Genomic DNA, 15,308 nt, shown 5'->3' on the forward strand with positions numbered 1-15,308 from the left:
AATAAGTAATGATGCTTTGGTATGCTGACACTGCCAGGTAATCTATAGTATACGCTCATGTGTCTGCCATGGCCAAATAGACTTTCACCTACGACAGAACTTGAGGGCCTTTGTTAGGCGCTGAGATTGGAGAAAATGCTGATCCTGGCCATTGCAGCAGGATGTCGGCAGTATAGTACAACAGATACCTGCTGCTGATGACAGTAACACATCTCCTGCGTCATCCATATTACTTCCTTTTATAGTTAGAACAGTACATTTAGGAAATAATGGTAAATCCATTAATGTTAAAAGGTTAATGGTCTAGGGGCAAAATCGTATGTACTTATAACACAGATTCCCTCCCATCCCAACATGGGACGAACTGACAGGTGCAGAGGAACAGGTGAGCTGTGGTAGGGCCAAAATAGAAGAGAATCTCGGTGTTAAGTATATTTGAAAGCTTTTTATATTTCAATTTTCTACATCTTTTACTTTAACCCCTTGAGGACACAGCCATTTTTTTCATATTTGTTTTCCCCTACCTTCAAAAATCATAACTTTTTATTTTATTTTTCAATTTAACTGTCTGAGGGCTTGTTTTTTGGGGGAAGAGTTGCATTTTCCAGTGGTACTATTTAATGTACAATATAATATAGTGAAAATGTTTAAATATTTCTAAGTAGCGTGAAGTAGGAAAATAAAATCAAGCATCTCCCATCAGTGATGCCTATGATACTCTTATTTAATCCCTAAGTGACAGCCCTATTGCCTTTTTACGTTCTAGCTAAGTGGGCTTTAATCCTCGGGGACGTAAAAACATGCTTCCTCTGAGGATTAAAGCCACGTGAGCTGAGGACGTGACAGCTCCATGCTAATGGCTGACAGAGGTAGCAGACAACGTGAAGCTGTCACGAGGGGCTGGGATCACGTGAAAGTAAATAAAAAGTGAAAAAAAAGTTAGTTTCAGCTCTCCTTACGGATCGCATCCATAAGGAGCGCTGAAGCTACTCACTCCCGTCCTCCGCGATGTCCTGCGACAATCTAGTCTAGAGATGAGCGAACGTACTCGGTAAGGCCGATTTCGTAATCGAGCACTGCGATTTTCGAGTACTTCACTACTCGGGTGAAAAGTACTCGGGGGCGCTGTGGGGCGGGGCGTGGTGTGGTGGAGCGGGGGGTAGCAGCGCAGAACAGGTGGGAGCTCTCTCTCTCTCCCTCTCCCCCCCCCACTCCCCTCTGCAACCCCCCGCTCACGCACAGCGCCCCCGAGTACTTTTCACCCGAGTAGTGAAGTACTTGAAAATCGCGGTGCTCGATTGCGAAATCGGCCTTACCGAGTACGTTCGCTCATCTCTAATCTAGTCCGAAAAGGACCTTCGGCCACATTTTGCGCATGTGGGCCTATTGAAAAATGTTGGCGCATGCCAGTAGACCAGATCAGCACGGGGGATCTGAAATCTCCTGGCTCCCAGCTACGGAAGGTACTCGGAGACAGGGGATGTCACCAGGAACCAGTGTCGCCGCTATCCAATGGATTAAGTTAAAGTTTCACCTTCCGTCATGGATCGGATCCATGAGGGGAGGTGAAAATACTCACCACAGTCCTCCATGATGTCCTGCGGCAATCTGGTCCTTCCAGGACGTGACGTTGTTTTCTGTGCATGCATGCCCGATATCATACGTCAGGCGCATGCGCAGAAGGACTCGCTTTCCGGGAGATTTAAAATCCCTCTGCTCCCGGCTAGCATGTGTAGCGAGATGCAAGATATCACCGAGGATCACTGTTTGCTGTCACATGATCACTGTTATCCAATGAATAACAGCGATCATTTAAAGTAAAAAAATAAAGTGTAAAGAAAAAAAAGTTTGTTTCATCTCCCCTCATGGATCATATCCGTGAAGGAAGATGAAATTATGTACCTAAGGCCCGAAAATTTATCCGTGGACCTTAGCTCTGCTTCTGCGCACGCGCCTGTTGCCGAAATGGTCGGATGCATGCGTAAAATCCGCAGATTGCCAGGGTAATTTAAAATGTCCCTGCTCCTGACTACCAAACGTAACCGAGAGCCTTGAGATTTCACAAGGGGGCACGGTATGCAGTCCCTGTTTACATGATCGACGCTATCCAATGGATATGGATGAACACGTAAAAGTAAAAAAAGTAAAAATTTTACCACCCGTCATGGATCCGAACCGTGAAGGAAGGTAAAATTACTTAAAGGGGTTGTCCCGCGGCAGCAAGTGGGGTTATACACTTCTGTATGGCCATATTAATGCACTTTGTAATATACATCGTGCATTAAATATGAGCCATACAGAAGTTATTCACTTACCTGCTCCGTTGCTGGCGTCCCCGTCGCCATGGTGCCGTCTAATTTCAGCGTCTAATCGCCCGATTAGACGCGCTTGCGCAGATGGGTCTTTTCCCTTCGGCTTGGCTCGGCAGCAGCGGCGTTCTGGCTCCGCCCCCTTGTACGCGTCATCGCATAGCTCCGCCCCGTCACATGTGCCGATTCCAGCCAATCAGGATTAGACGCTGAAATTAGCCGGCACCATGGCGACGGGGACGCCAGCAACGGAGCAGGTAAGTGAATAACTTCTGTATGGCTCATATTTAATGCACGATGTATATTACAAAGTGCATTAATATGGCCATACAGAAGTGCATAACCCCACTTGCTATCGCGGGACAACCCCTTTAACTTAGGCCTCTGGCGATGTCCCCAAAACTTTAAAAAAACTGTTGGAGTTTAATGTTCCTTTCGGTTTGAGCCCCGTTGTGCATACAGACAGAAGATTAGGGCCAAAATGCGTATATTTCTGAACACAGGACAAACGGGGGATCCATTTTGGGGTGAAAGTCTTCATTCATATGTACGCTGTACAGAAAAAAAAAATGTTTTTAAAATGACACAATTGCCCAAAAAATGAAAATCGTAATATCGTAAAATCGTAATAAGTATTCCTCAAAATGTTGATAATCAATGTTAAATTTGTACATCTCCTAAATGGTTAAAAAAATGAAAGTTTTTCAAATGTGCATCCAGAATAAAGTAAACAGATGGAAATATATGTCTTATTAAAAATGTGTACAGTATCTCAGAATCACTTGGATATGCAAAATCTTTATGGAGTTATTTTATGTTTAAGTGACACGTGTCAGATTTCCAAAATTTGGCTCCATCACTAAGGGATTACGTTCAGTAGATACAAATTTGGGTTGGCACACTCATCTATATTACTGGCATATACATGTTCCCGTAATATGTACACTCGTGTGTAGTTGGATTTAGTATATGAATTACTATGATCGCATATAATGTGATCAGAAATCTTTCTACTATGACACCTAAATTTACACTGTGATGCAAATGCAAATAAAAACACAAGAAGAGAAAAACCTAAAGTGCACGGTTTGTATTGTTTCAAATGTTCCTATTAGCCTAAAGATAACATCTGGCCACAGTGATTTTGCTGAAAAAAATACAGCAAAAGATCCCCAGTAAAGCTAAACTAAAAACATGATATTTACCCCAAAAAATGTTGTATATAAAACCACACTTGGTTTTAAAAAAAATGTAATATAAAATTTTACTTACACAGTTCCGCCCTGTTCCCCCCCCCTTCCATTGCAAATAGCGACGAGGGGTGGAGAGGGAGTGGAAGCTCAGTGCACTGCTCCCGGCCCGTCTCCTTCCCCTGCAGAAAGGGACACCGTATATCAGCCGGGCGTGAAAACCCAGCCGATATAGCCCTTATACTGACTTTTATATTATTCTAAAACTATAATATTATTTGTAGAATATATAAATATTTTCATACCAGTTTTTCCAAAAGAAGTGTGCTGTTCAGCTTAACACCACTTGAAAGTTCTTGTTCCAGTCTATGAAGAAGAAATGGCAAAAACAATAACATACTCATAAATTGATGAACGCAACATTAGATCATTCTCCACTAGTTTTATATGATCTGTAGCTACACATCGGGAGTGACTTTATGGTGGGACAATGGGACGATCACCCCTCTCAGACTACCAGACTACTGTGCCATTTTCTTGTAATAAACCACTATATCGGATTTTTATTTATGGGTGATAATACTTACCTTTCTTGCCTCCTGGGCTCCTCTTCAGCTGCCAACATTACAACTATGTGTTCAGCGGCCCTGCAGCTAACAAGGAGCCTAGGAGCGAGGAAGGTAAATATATAGAGGGTTATAGACAGGTATCCAAATTTATTTAGATGCCTAGTCTATCTGCATTAATTTAGGGGTCTGGTCTGGAATCTGAATTTGTTAAACCGTTTGTTCTTGGATCTTGGGGTCCTGTATGGGACCTGAAATCATTTAGGGAAACTGGCAATGCAGAGTTATGACAAAATGTGCTCCAGATTTGTTATTTCTTAAACAAACATGTCAGGAGAGATGAAGTATCTGCTTTAATCCCTGATATTCACAATATATGTATAGTGAAAGTTGCAGGGGAGCATGTGGAACAGCATCAGGAGTTGAACCTACTCCATTTGTACTCTGTTTTGGCTAGGTTTGCTGACACCCAATTGGAATGACTGGGCTTGGAGATAAATCGGATGCTATGCTCACTACTGACTGTGACATCTAAATGGTTAGGCCAGTGTTTCCCAACTCCGGTCCTCAAGGCACCCCAACAGGTCATGTTTTCAGGATCTCCTCTAGTAAGAACACCTGTGGCAATGTCTGAGGCACTGACTAATTACATCATCTGTGCAACACTGAGAAAATCCTGAAAACATGACCTGTTGGGGTGCCTTGAGGACTGGAGTTGGGAAACACTGGGTTAGGCAAAGGAAGCCCTCCGCTCATCACTGCACATCATGACTTACTTCAGAATTTTGTACTTCACTTTTACATTCTGATGCCGAATTTCTTCTATTTCTTTTTGGGCTTTTGTTTCTAACCTTGAAACAGAAAACAATCCTTTATTGATTAGTTTAATATACATTATATCTGTGTATGCTAAAACCTATTATATATTCACATGATCAACAAATATGAGCAGATAGTTTATTGATTGCATACAGCTAAGTAAAACCTGTATATACAGTGTTGGCTTGCAATTTGTGAGAACGCCATCACTGTAAGACCCATAGTAGGAATAATCAGCTCTATGGCCCACATTAAATTGATTGCAGTGGGGGGAAAGCGGGGTACGCATTATATATAACAACCCTCCCACCTACGCAGTACTTGCCTCCTGCTGCCACGATGCTCGCTCACTGCCGCTCCATTTTGTTTATTTCTGTGGCATCAGTCACATGGGTTGTTTAATCACATGACCACAGCAGACAATAGAAGGCCCGACTATGGTGTCATCAGTGACGTTCCATAAACCTACCAAGGGCTTCCATATTAGAAGGCAATGTGACAGGTTTTACAGGACATCACCAGGTCTAATGCCATTGTGCTGGACAGCTGAAGCGGCGGTCCAGTGCCACGGTGAGTTTATTGTTTTTATATACTTTTGGGCATATGGAACCCAAAACTACATTAAAAAGTGAACTCTGACAACCCCTTTAATTTAAAAACGACGTGTCTTAAAAATAAATTGTTGAAGGAATTTTTGCCAAAGTTAATAAAAGGCACACACCTTTTAATCAATTTGGAGCATTTAGTACTGCCTAATAGAAAATGAAACTATGACTGCTGAACCCACTCCACAGTTACCATGCCCACCTCTTCACAACATTTTCCACTTTTAGCAAGTGCATCATAAAAAGTGAAATTTGTGAGAAATTTTGGTATAAACTTTTCCAAACTACTTAATAAATGTGGGCCTCTGTCTTTCTCAGTACCCCCTTTTACAAATAAAACATACGAATAATAACACATCACATAGAAGCACAGGACCATATAACTTCAACACATACTATACAATGTTTGCCTGCAACCATCTCAAACAAAGAGAAGAGGTACTTACACATCATATTTCTGTTGTAAACTCTTTCTAAGCCCCTGAGTTTCTTTGATGATGTCTTGATAGGTTTGATGAATAGGAGTAATATAATTATGTCAAGGAAATAAAATGCATTAAAAAAAGGTTTCTATCTCAAGATATTCCAGAACTAGTGTTAGAATGGCGCCACATGCTGTTACTATTTTGTGACCACCAGTAATGGTTCCAACTGCTCAATCTTGCTTCTCTCACTGCTCCACTATATGGAGGCAAGATTTAGGATGCGTTCACACATGCAGGTTTTTTTCATGTGGTTTTTTAAGCTAAAATTTGGCGAGGATCAAACAAGAGAGAATAAATGATGGATATAACTTCTCCTTTTTTTAATTCATGTCTGGTTTTGGCTTCAAAAGTGACAAAAAAACCTGAACAAAACTTGTATGTGTGAACGCACTAAGTATGCATGACCACCTTGGAAGATTAAAGAGGTTATCCAGGGTTAGGAAAACATAGGGTTAGGCCAAATGTAGCGTTTATATAGTGCTACATGCGGCATGTTTTCAGCTATAACTTTAAAACTTTGTAAATTCTAATCTTGCCACCAAAACACCTCTGACTAATTGATGTATATATAATAAAATGTGTGTTGTAGTGCATATGTAGGAAATACTGTACTAATATATACTAGCTGATATACCCGTCTTCGCCCGAGTTAATTTGATACAGGTGTTTGTGTTGTTTGCATGTAAAATTTTATGAAGTTAAGATTACTTTAGAGGAATAAAATATGTATACATATAGAGGAGCATTAGATTCTCTTCGAGCTGCATGTACTGATGTCCCTCTGCAGAATGTGCACTCCCACTCTCCTCACTTAGGACCTATAGTATGCTTGCGCCAAATTTCACGCTTGTACGACACTGGGAATTTATATTACATAGGAGTGCACTTACTTTTGCAATTAGCATTGAATAATCGAGTTCTGACACCTTTAGTTTTCCCATTTAGGACCTAAGGAATGGTTGTGCTAAATTTCATGTTTGTACGACACCGGGAAGTTGGAGAATTTGATTAGGCACATTACATAGGGGTGCCAATAGTTTTGCACTTAGGATTGGATAATCAAATTGTGACCCATGCACTTTTCCTATTTAGGACCTAAAGAATGGTTGTGCCAAATTTCATGTTTGTACGGCACCGTGAAGTTACATGACATAGGGGTGGCAATACTTTTGCACTTAGCATTGAATAATCGAGTTGTGACTCCTTTATTTTTCCTGTTTAGGACCTAAAGAATGCTTCTGCCATATTTCATGTTTGTACATCACCGGGTAGTTAGAGAATTAGTGGCGAGTCAGTGAGTGAGGGCTTTCACCTATATATCAGCTATAACTTTAAAACTTTGTAAATTCACATTATGCCACCAAAACAGCTCTAACTAATAGTTGTGTGGACTCCACATAACCTCTCAACCTCTCATGGTGTCCTGTGATATTTGACACCAAGACTAAAGGCCCATTCAAATGACCGAAAATGAGCGATAATCGTTACATGTAAACGTGGCCATTGTGCACTTTAGGTTTGACTGATGAAGGTGAACTAAAAATCCATGGTTCAGACACTAAGAGATACAGTGTCTCTCATAAGACCGCATGCTATTATCTCCACAGGAGTCAACGGATAACATTGTAATTTGCCATTAACCGCAAGCAGAACAATGTAGCTGTGTCCCCTTAGTAATGACTCCATAGACTCTTGATCTTCTGCTTTAGTGGGATTTAATCCTCAAGGCCGTAAAAACACGCTCGCTCTGGGGATTAAAGCCACCTGGCCTGAGGACATGACCGCTCCAACCTGGAACTGCCATGGGGGGGCCGGGATATCCAAACCCCCATCACACGATTGTCGCTATCCAATGGATAGTGGCGATCCCATGAAAGTAAGCAAAGAGTTAAAAAAAAGTTAGTTTCAACTCCACTCACGGATCGGATCCATGAGGGGAGCTGAGTGTACTCACCCCCGTCCTCTGCGATGTCCCACGGCGTTCTGGTCTTCCAGGACCCGACGCCGGCTTCTGCGCATGCGCGCCAGACGTCAGTACGTCACGTGCATGCACAGTAGCTTGGGACGCCCAGGAAATTTGAAATTTCCTGGCAGAAGAAGTAAAAAAAAGTTAGTATTAGCTTCCCTCTTAGATTGGATCTATGGGGGGGGGGATCAGAAAATTCCTTAATCCTCTGCAATGTCACACAGTAATCTGGACCTGCCGCATGCTTCTGCGCATGTGTCGATGTGGTGCGCATGCGCAGAAGGCCGGAGAGCCCGAAAAATTTAAAATCTCCCTGCACCAAGCTGTTAGAGACAGCAGAGTGCAGGGAAATGTCACCAGGGACCACTGTATGAGGAGATGAAACTTCTTACCAGAGGCCTCCACATTTGAACCCCGACGCGATCCTCCTCCATAGAACTTCTCCGGATTCTGCTCATGTTCCTGCCGTCAAAATGCCGGACACAAGCGCAGGAACCAAGAAAGGCCCGGGAACTTTGAAATATCCTTGTTCCCGGTTACTAAAGGTAGCAGAGAGCCTGTAGCAGTGACCGGAGGCCTCGTTCAGCGGTCCCCAGTCACGTGATAAAAAAAGTAATAATCTACTTAGGCCAGTCTCAAACGACTGGATAGGAATTGTGGATTCCGCAAGCGTTTGGTCCATGGTAATCCACGGATCAATCACATGCATTGGATTACAAAATTCAGCCCACATTAGTGAGTCAGTATTACGGTCATTAATGGCCATTAACACTTTATGCGACTAGATCGCAAAATCGTTCAATCTTTCGGTCATTTGAAAGAGTATCTTTGCGTGTAAATGGGCCTATAAGAAGCAGATAAAGTCCTAGAAATTGTGAGGTGGGGTCTCTAGAAATTGAATTTATTTTTCCAGCACATCCCACAGATGTTCAATTGGAGATCTGGGAAATTTGGAAGCCAAATTAACATCTTGAATTCTTTATCATGTTCCTCAAACCCTTGATGAACAGTTTTTGCAGTGTGGTAGGGCGCATTATCCTGCTAAAAAAGAGCACTGTCATTAAAGGGGTTGTCCCGCGAAACAAAGTGGGGTTATACACTTCTGTATGGCCATATTAATGCACTTTGTAATGTACATTGTGCATTAATTATGAGCCATACAGAAGTTATCAGAAATTTTTCACTTACCTGTTCCGTTGCTAGCGTCCTCGTTTCCATGGAGCCGTCTAATTTTCAGCGTCTAATCGCCAGATTAGACGCGCTTGCGCAGTCCGGGTCTTCTTCTTTTCTGAATGGGGCCGCTCGTGCCGGAGAGCGACTCCTTGTAGCTCCGCCTCGTCACGTGCCGATTCCAGCCAATCAGGAGGCTGGAATCGGCAATGGACCACACAGAAGCCCTGCGGTCCACCGAGGGAGAAGATCCCGGCGGCCATCTTCAGCAGGTAAGTAAGAAGTCACCGGAGCGCGGGGCTTCAGGTAAGCGCTGTCCGGTGTTCTTGTTTAACCCCTGCATCGGGGTTGTCTCGCGCCGAACGGGGGGGCTGTTGGAAAAAAAAAAAACCCGTTTCGGCGCGGGACAACCCCTTTAAGTAACACCATTGCCATGACAGGGTCTGCAGCATGGCTTAGGTAGGTGGTATTCTACGGATCAAAATAGCAACCTCACAAATGCCAGAAACCAAGATTTTCCAGCATTCACAGGTTGACCTTCCTTAGACCACTTTTGGTAGGCACTAACCCTGCATACTAGAAATACTCACATAACCTGGGGATCCCCTGATTCAATTATTTAGCCATCACAATTTGGCCCTTGTCAAAGTCATTTAGATCCTTTAGGCTGTATTCCCATTAACAGGTACCAGCTTGCGGCTAATGTCTAGATGCAGCAGCCAATGGAAGGGCAATCTTGCCCATAAAGTCAGCAAGATCATGCGGCTATTAGCGGTTGAGCAGAGTCTCAGCTGCAAGCTGGTACTTGTATGTGGGAACGCAGCCTAACACTTACCCAGCTTTCCTGCTTCCAACACATCAACTTCAAGAACGGACTATTTACTTGCTGCCTAATATGTCCCACCTCTTAACAGGTACCATTGCAAAGAGATAATGTAATTTGATTCATCTGTTAGTGGTTTTAATGTTACGGCTGATCAGTGTGTATAGAGCTCCTTTTAGCCCAATTATCAAAACTTGGCAAATAAGCCATTAACCGGAGAACAACATTCATGAATAGTGAAATAATGTACATAGCAGTGAACAGCAAGGGCAGCATTCCAAACAGATGGTAAGAGTGTTTATTATATAGCAATACTACTAAATGCCTAATGAAATAAATAAACAGTAGATAAGCAAAGATTTCCACATTGAAGGCTCACAACGTTATTTAATTTTCTTCTCTCAATTTCATTTTCAATACATAACAAAAACCCTTTGGTAAAAAAAGCAAAGGAGGATATAATGTATGTTGGCAAGTGCTGGCAAGCAGTCATGCTTGTAACACAATTTGCATGGTTGCAGGCATATTGACTTATCCATCAAGGCAAGCATAGCTACATTATAGCTCATGAATGAACTCTTGAGAGGTATGCATTGATGCCAGCACAGGTTGATCTAATTAAGGAACATTTTCCAGCAGTTAAATGAATAAATTGATATTGCTTGATTTAATTTTAGACCACTTTACTGTTCTAAATGTAGAAAATGCCTCTTCTTTGGTGTAAGGTTACTATGCTAATCATGGTGTAATGAAATAGTAGCAAACCTCTTGTCTCTTAAAGGGCTATTCCCACCTTAGATATTTATGGCTCATCATGTGGATATGCCATAAATGTCTAAGGTGGGAATACCCAGTAGATGACTATAGTATTTTATCGTGCAAAATAGTTGGAAAGCAAAATAAACCAGGTCATAGAGAGACTACAGTTGGCATATTTGGATCACCGTTTGGCTAATTAAAATCTAAGGTTCCATCTGAATACAGTTTTCACGAGTTCAGATGAAGCGCAGGGATGTAAAGGCTGGGCACATACTATAATGCTGGGTGATCTAAGTCTATTAAGTATAGTAATTAACAAGGTTGAATGATGAATCTAGTACAATAATACAGTGGCAAGAAATCACGTACCTTTTTAAGATCCACATCTTTGAAAGTTAGCCAGAAGATACTGTCCAGCCATTCTATTTCTTCTGCTCTTTGTTAATTACTTTAGCATTCCTTAGACAGCTTCACTTATTATTTTTTGTACATCACCTCACTTGTCCCCTCTGCACACAGTCCTAACTGCACGACTATATTAGTTAGTAGTGCTTGTCTAATGCATGCATCGTGTTCTTTATCCACAGCTCTTCAAGCAGCTCCTGAACTGCCTTGTCACATAGTTCTAAAGCTGTTTACAATGCATAACAATAAAAGAGTGGGCATATTTCAGTACTTTAAAGGGGTTCTGTCATTAGAAAACTAAAAATTCTATACTTACCTATTCCTCCCCCGTCAGTCTTCTTATCACATCTTCTCCTGTCTCCTGCAGTCCCCGGGTCACCTCACCTCCAGCCAGCCCATTCTTTTTCTTCCGGTGATGAAGCGTCCATTGCTGGCATTCTCCTTTCTGCAGGGCAATGTACACTACAACACTAGTGATGTAGCATTCAAAGTTTAGCAGGGAGTGCCGAGCTATTGCCGAGACTGCGTATGTGCTCTGTCTCTCTGCAATAGTATACGAACACTCACGTCGAGACAGGGAGCATGCGAACAGCCATATGACTCCTCATAGATTAAGTAGGATATGGATTTTTAAAAAATGGTTCAAACGAGTAAGGCTACATTCACATGATCGCAAATCTGACGAGGGTTATGTGCGTTGCGAGGCGCACAAAACCCGCGGAAATATGAACTCCATTCTTTTGAATGGAATTATACACATGCGCAATGTTGCAAGTTAAAAAACTGAAGAATTTTTCCCATACCTTTAAAGATGTTAGAGTCAATGGAAAGAGGTGGGATGGCAGAGGCAAATACCATAAAGGGATTATAAGTAAAGATTTAATTAGGAGAAACTAGATAGTGCTCAATACCAATTTTTCTGGTTCTCAGATCTCCACTATAGAGCTATTTGGGAGACAAGTGTAGCTATATAATAGTGTTGAATATCCAGGAGGTCTAGATCTCCCACTCCTCTATCCTTTGTATGTATGGTACTGGCCACCCAAGGTTTATGTTGAGCCCAGACAAATTGAGATAGGATTGTGTTCATTTCTATAAAAAAAAAGTCATAGTAGTTCAATACGGAGAATATGAAATAGGTATAGCAATTTTGGCAATAAAAGCATTTTAAAGGTGTCAATTCTTCCCATCTATGATATCTAAAATTTAGATAATCTTTGGGAGTCTTTCTGCAATACTTTCAACATAGGATCTAAATTGTATTGGTAATGTTTTTTAAAGCAGTTATTGTTATACCCTGAGATTTTTAACCTTCATTTTGGCAATCAAAAGGATGTTAATTTTGTAGACAATGTCAGAAGTCATTAGGGATATTCATAGGCAAGATATGGGATTTCTGTGCATTTATTTTGTAGTAAAATGTCTGTCCAAACTCTTTTATGATCCCCAATGGTTTATCAAGTGAGGGTATGGGCTCCATTAACGTAAAAAAGGATATCATTGGTACATAATGATATTAGGTGGGAACGGACTCTGATCTGTATTTCTTTAATTGAGGTATTTTCTCTAAGGTTTTGCGCTAACTGCTCCATATAAAATTACTAGCTGATATACCCGGCTTCGCCCCCGTGTTAATTTGGTACTGGTGTTTATCTGGTGTTCACACGGAAAATCTTATGAAGTTGTGCTTACTTTAGAGATACCGGAAAAACCTATGTTCACCATTTTGCATAATTCTCTGCGTTACCCAGGAAACACCACGTGGAGGTAACCATGTGACGTTTACTTTATATAAAATGACATCAGGAAGTGAGAGAATTAGATTACGTACATAAAATTTGGACACATTCTTTTGCGCATAGAATTGAATAATCAAGTTGGGACCCATTAACTTTTCCTATTTATGACATAATCAATGCTCGTGCCAAATTTCCCGTTTCTATGACACCGGAAAGTGAAAAAATTACATTCCGCACGTAAAATTTGGACGCTAATTCTTTTGCGCTAGAATTGAATAATCGAGTTGGGACCTATGAACTTTTCCTATTTATGACATATTCAATGCTCGTGCCAAATTTCACATTTCTATGGCACCGGAAAGAGAAAATTTAGATTCCGTACGTAAAATTTGGAACGCTAATTCTTTTGCGCATAGAATTGAATAATCGAGTTGGGATACATTAACTTTTCCTATTTATGACATAATCAATGCCTGTGCCAAATTTCATGTTTCTATTACATTGGGAAGTGAGAGATTTAGATTATGTACGTAAAATTTGGACGCTAATTCTTTTGCGCATAGAATTGAATAATGGAATTGGGACCCATTAGCGTTTCCTATTTATGACATAATCAATGCCCGTGCCAAATTTCCCGTTTCTATGACACCGGAAAGTGAAAAAATTACATTCCGCACGTAAAATTTTGACGCCAATTCTTTTGCGCTTAGAATTGAATAATCGAGTTGGGACCCATTAGCTTTTCCTCTTTATGACATAATCAATGCTCCTGCCAAATTTCACGTTTCTATGACACCGGAAAGTGAGAAAATTAGATTCCGTACGTAAAATTTTGACGCCAATTCTTTTGCGCTTAGAATTGAATAATCGAGTTGGGACCCATCAGCTTTTCCTATTTATGACAATCAATGCTCGTGCCAAATTTCCTGTTTCTATGACACCGGAAAGTGAAGAAATTACATTCCGTACGTAAACTTTGGACGCTAATTCTTTTGCGCATAGAATTGATTAATGGAGTTGGGACCCATTAGCGTTTCCTATTTATGACATAATAAATGCTCGTGCCAAACTTTCCGTTTCTATGACACCGGAAAGTGAAAAAATTACATTCCGCACGTAAAATTTCGACGCCAATTCTTTTGTGCTAGAATTAAATAATCGAGTTGGGACCCATTAGCTTTTCCTATTTATGACATAATCAATGCTCGTGCCAAATTTCCTGTTTCTATGACATCGGGAAGTGAGAAAATTAGCCCTTTCCAGTCCAATGTCGGGCATGCCCCGACATCATAATTTCCCTCCACAGCTCCGATGTCGGGGCAGGCCCGACACTGCAGTGCAGGAGTGGATCTGCACCCGATCGTCAGACACATCGGGTGCAGATACACTCCTGCACTGGTCCTAATCGAGGACCCCCGAGGAGAAGGCAGAAAGGGTTTTTAACCCTTTCTGCCTTCTCATTTACACATTACATAGCGCTCAATTAGCGCTATGCAATGCATAGAGATTCCGGCCGCGATCATGTGACCGCCGGTGTTACCTGACCCCCGGCGGTCACATGAACGCCGAGCCGGGAGCCTGCACTGTGGGAGGACCTGCTTACCTGACCGGTGTCTTCCGCATTCTCCCTTCTGTCTCCGGGCTCGGCGATCATGTGACCGCTGGATGCCACCTGACCCCAGCGGTCACATGATCGCCGAGCCGGGAGGCAGAAGGAGAATGCGGAAGACGCCGGACAGGTAAGCAGGATCTCCCACGGTGCAGTGAGCACCTGCACACTCCTGAACTCTGTCAGTTCAGGAGGGTGCAGGGAAATGTATTTTTTCTCACCCATTCGCCCCAGCTCCAATTTATTTGGAGCTGGGGAGAATGGGTGAGAAAAAATAAATGGATTGGAAAGGGTTAGATTCCGTACGTAAAATTTGGACGGTAATTCTTTTGCGCATAGAATTGAATAATGGAGTTGGGACCCATTAGCGTTTCCTATTTATGACATAATCAATGCTCGTGCCAAATTTCCCGTTTCTATGACACCGGAAAGTGAAAAAATTACATTCCGCACGTAAAATTTCGATGCCAATTCTTTTGCGCTAGAATTAAATAATGGAGTTGGGACCCATTAGCTTTTCCTATTTATGACATAATCAATGCTCGTGCCAAATTTCCTGTTTCTATGACATCGAGAAGTGAGAAAATTAGATTCCGTACGTAAAATTTGGACGCTAATTCTTTTGCGCATAGAATTGAGTAATGGAGTTGGGACCCATTAGCGTTTCCTATTTATGACATAATCAATGCTCGTGTCAAATTTCACGTTTCTATGACACCGGAAAGTGAGATAATTAGATTCCGTACGTAAAATTTGGACGCTAATTCTTTTGCGCATAGAATTGAATAATCGAGTTGGGACCCATTAACTTTTTCTATTTATGACATAATCAATGCTCCTGCCAAATTTCGAGTTTCTATAAC

General features: G+C 41.7%; 1 protein-coding gene across 2 annotated transcripts in view; it reads right to left on the minus strand.

Annotated features, from left to right (window-relative positions):
* Positions 1–15,308, minus strand: part of FAM227B (family with sequence similarity 227 member B) — a 360,605-nt gene that overhangs the window by 20,088 nt on the left and 325,209 nt on the right. For both annotated transcript variants that reach the window (XM_066592624.1, XM_066592625.1), the window contains exons 12-14: positions 5,936–6,013; positions 4,842–4,916; positions 3,805–3,865 (exon numbers count right to left, since the gene is read on the minus strand). In XM_066592624.1, coding sequence (XP_066448721.1) covers positions 3,805–3,865; positions 4,842–4,916; positions 5,936–6,013 — 214 coding nt within the window. The remainder of the gene's footprint in view (positions 1–3,804; positions 3,866–4,841; positions 4,917–5,935; positions 6,014–15,308) is intronic.

The sequence above is a fragment of the Eleutherodactylus coqui genome, chromosome 2 (genome assembly GCF_035609145.1).
Source record: "Eleutherodactylus coqui strain aEleCoq1 chromosome 2, aEleCoq1.hap1, whole genome shotgun sequence".
NCBI classification, from domain to species: Eukaryota; Metazoa; Chordata; class Amphibia; order Anura; family Eleutherodactylidae; genus Eleutherodactylus; species Eleutherodactylus coqui.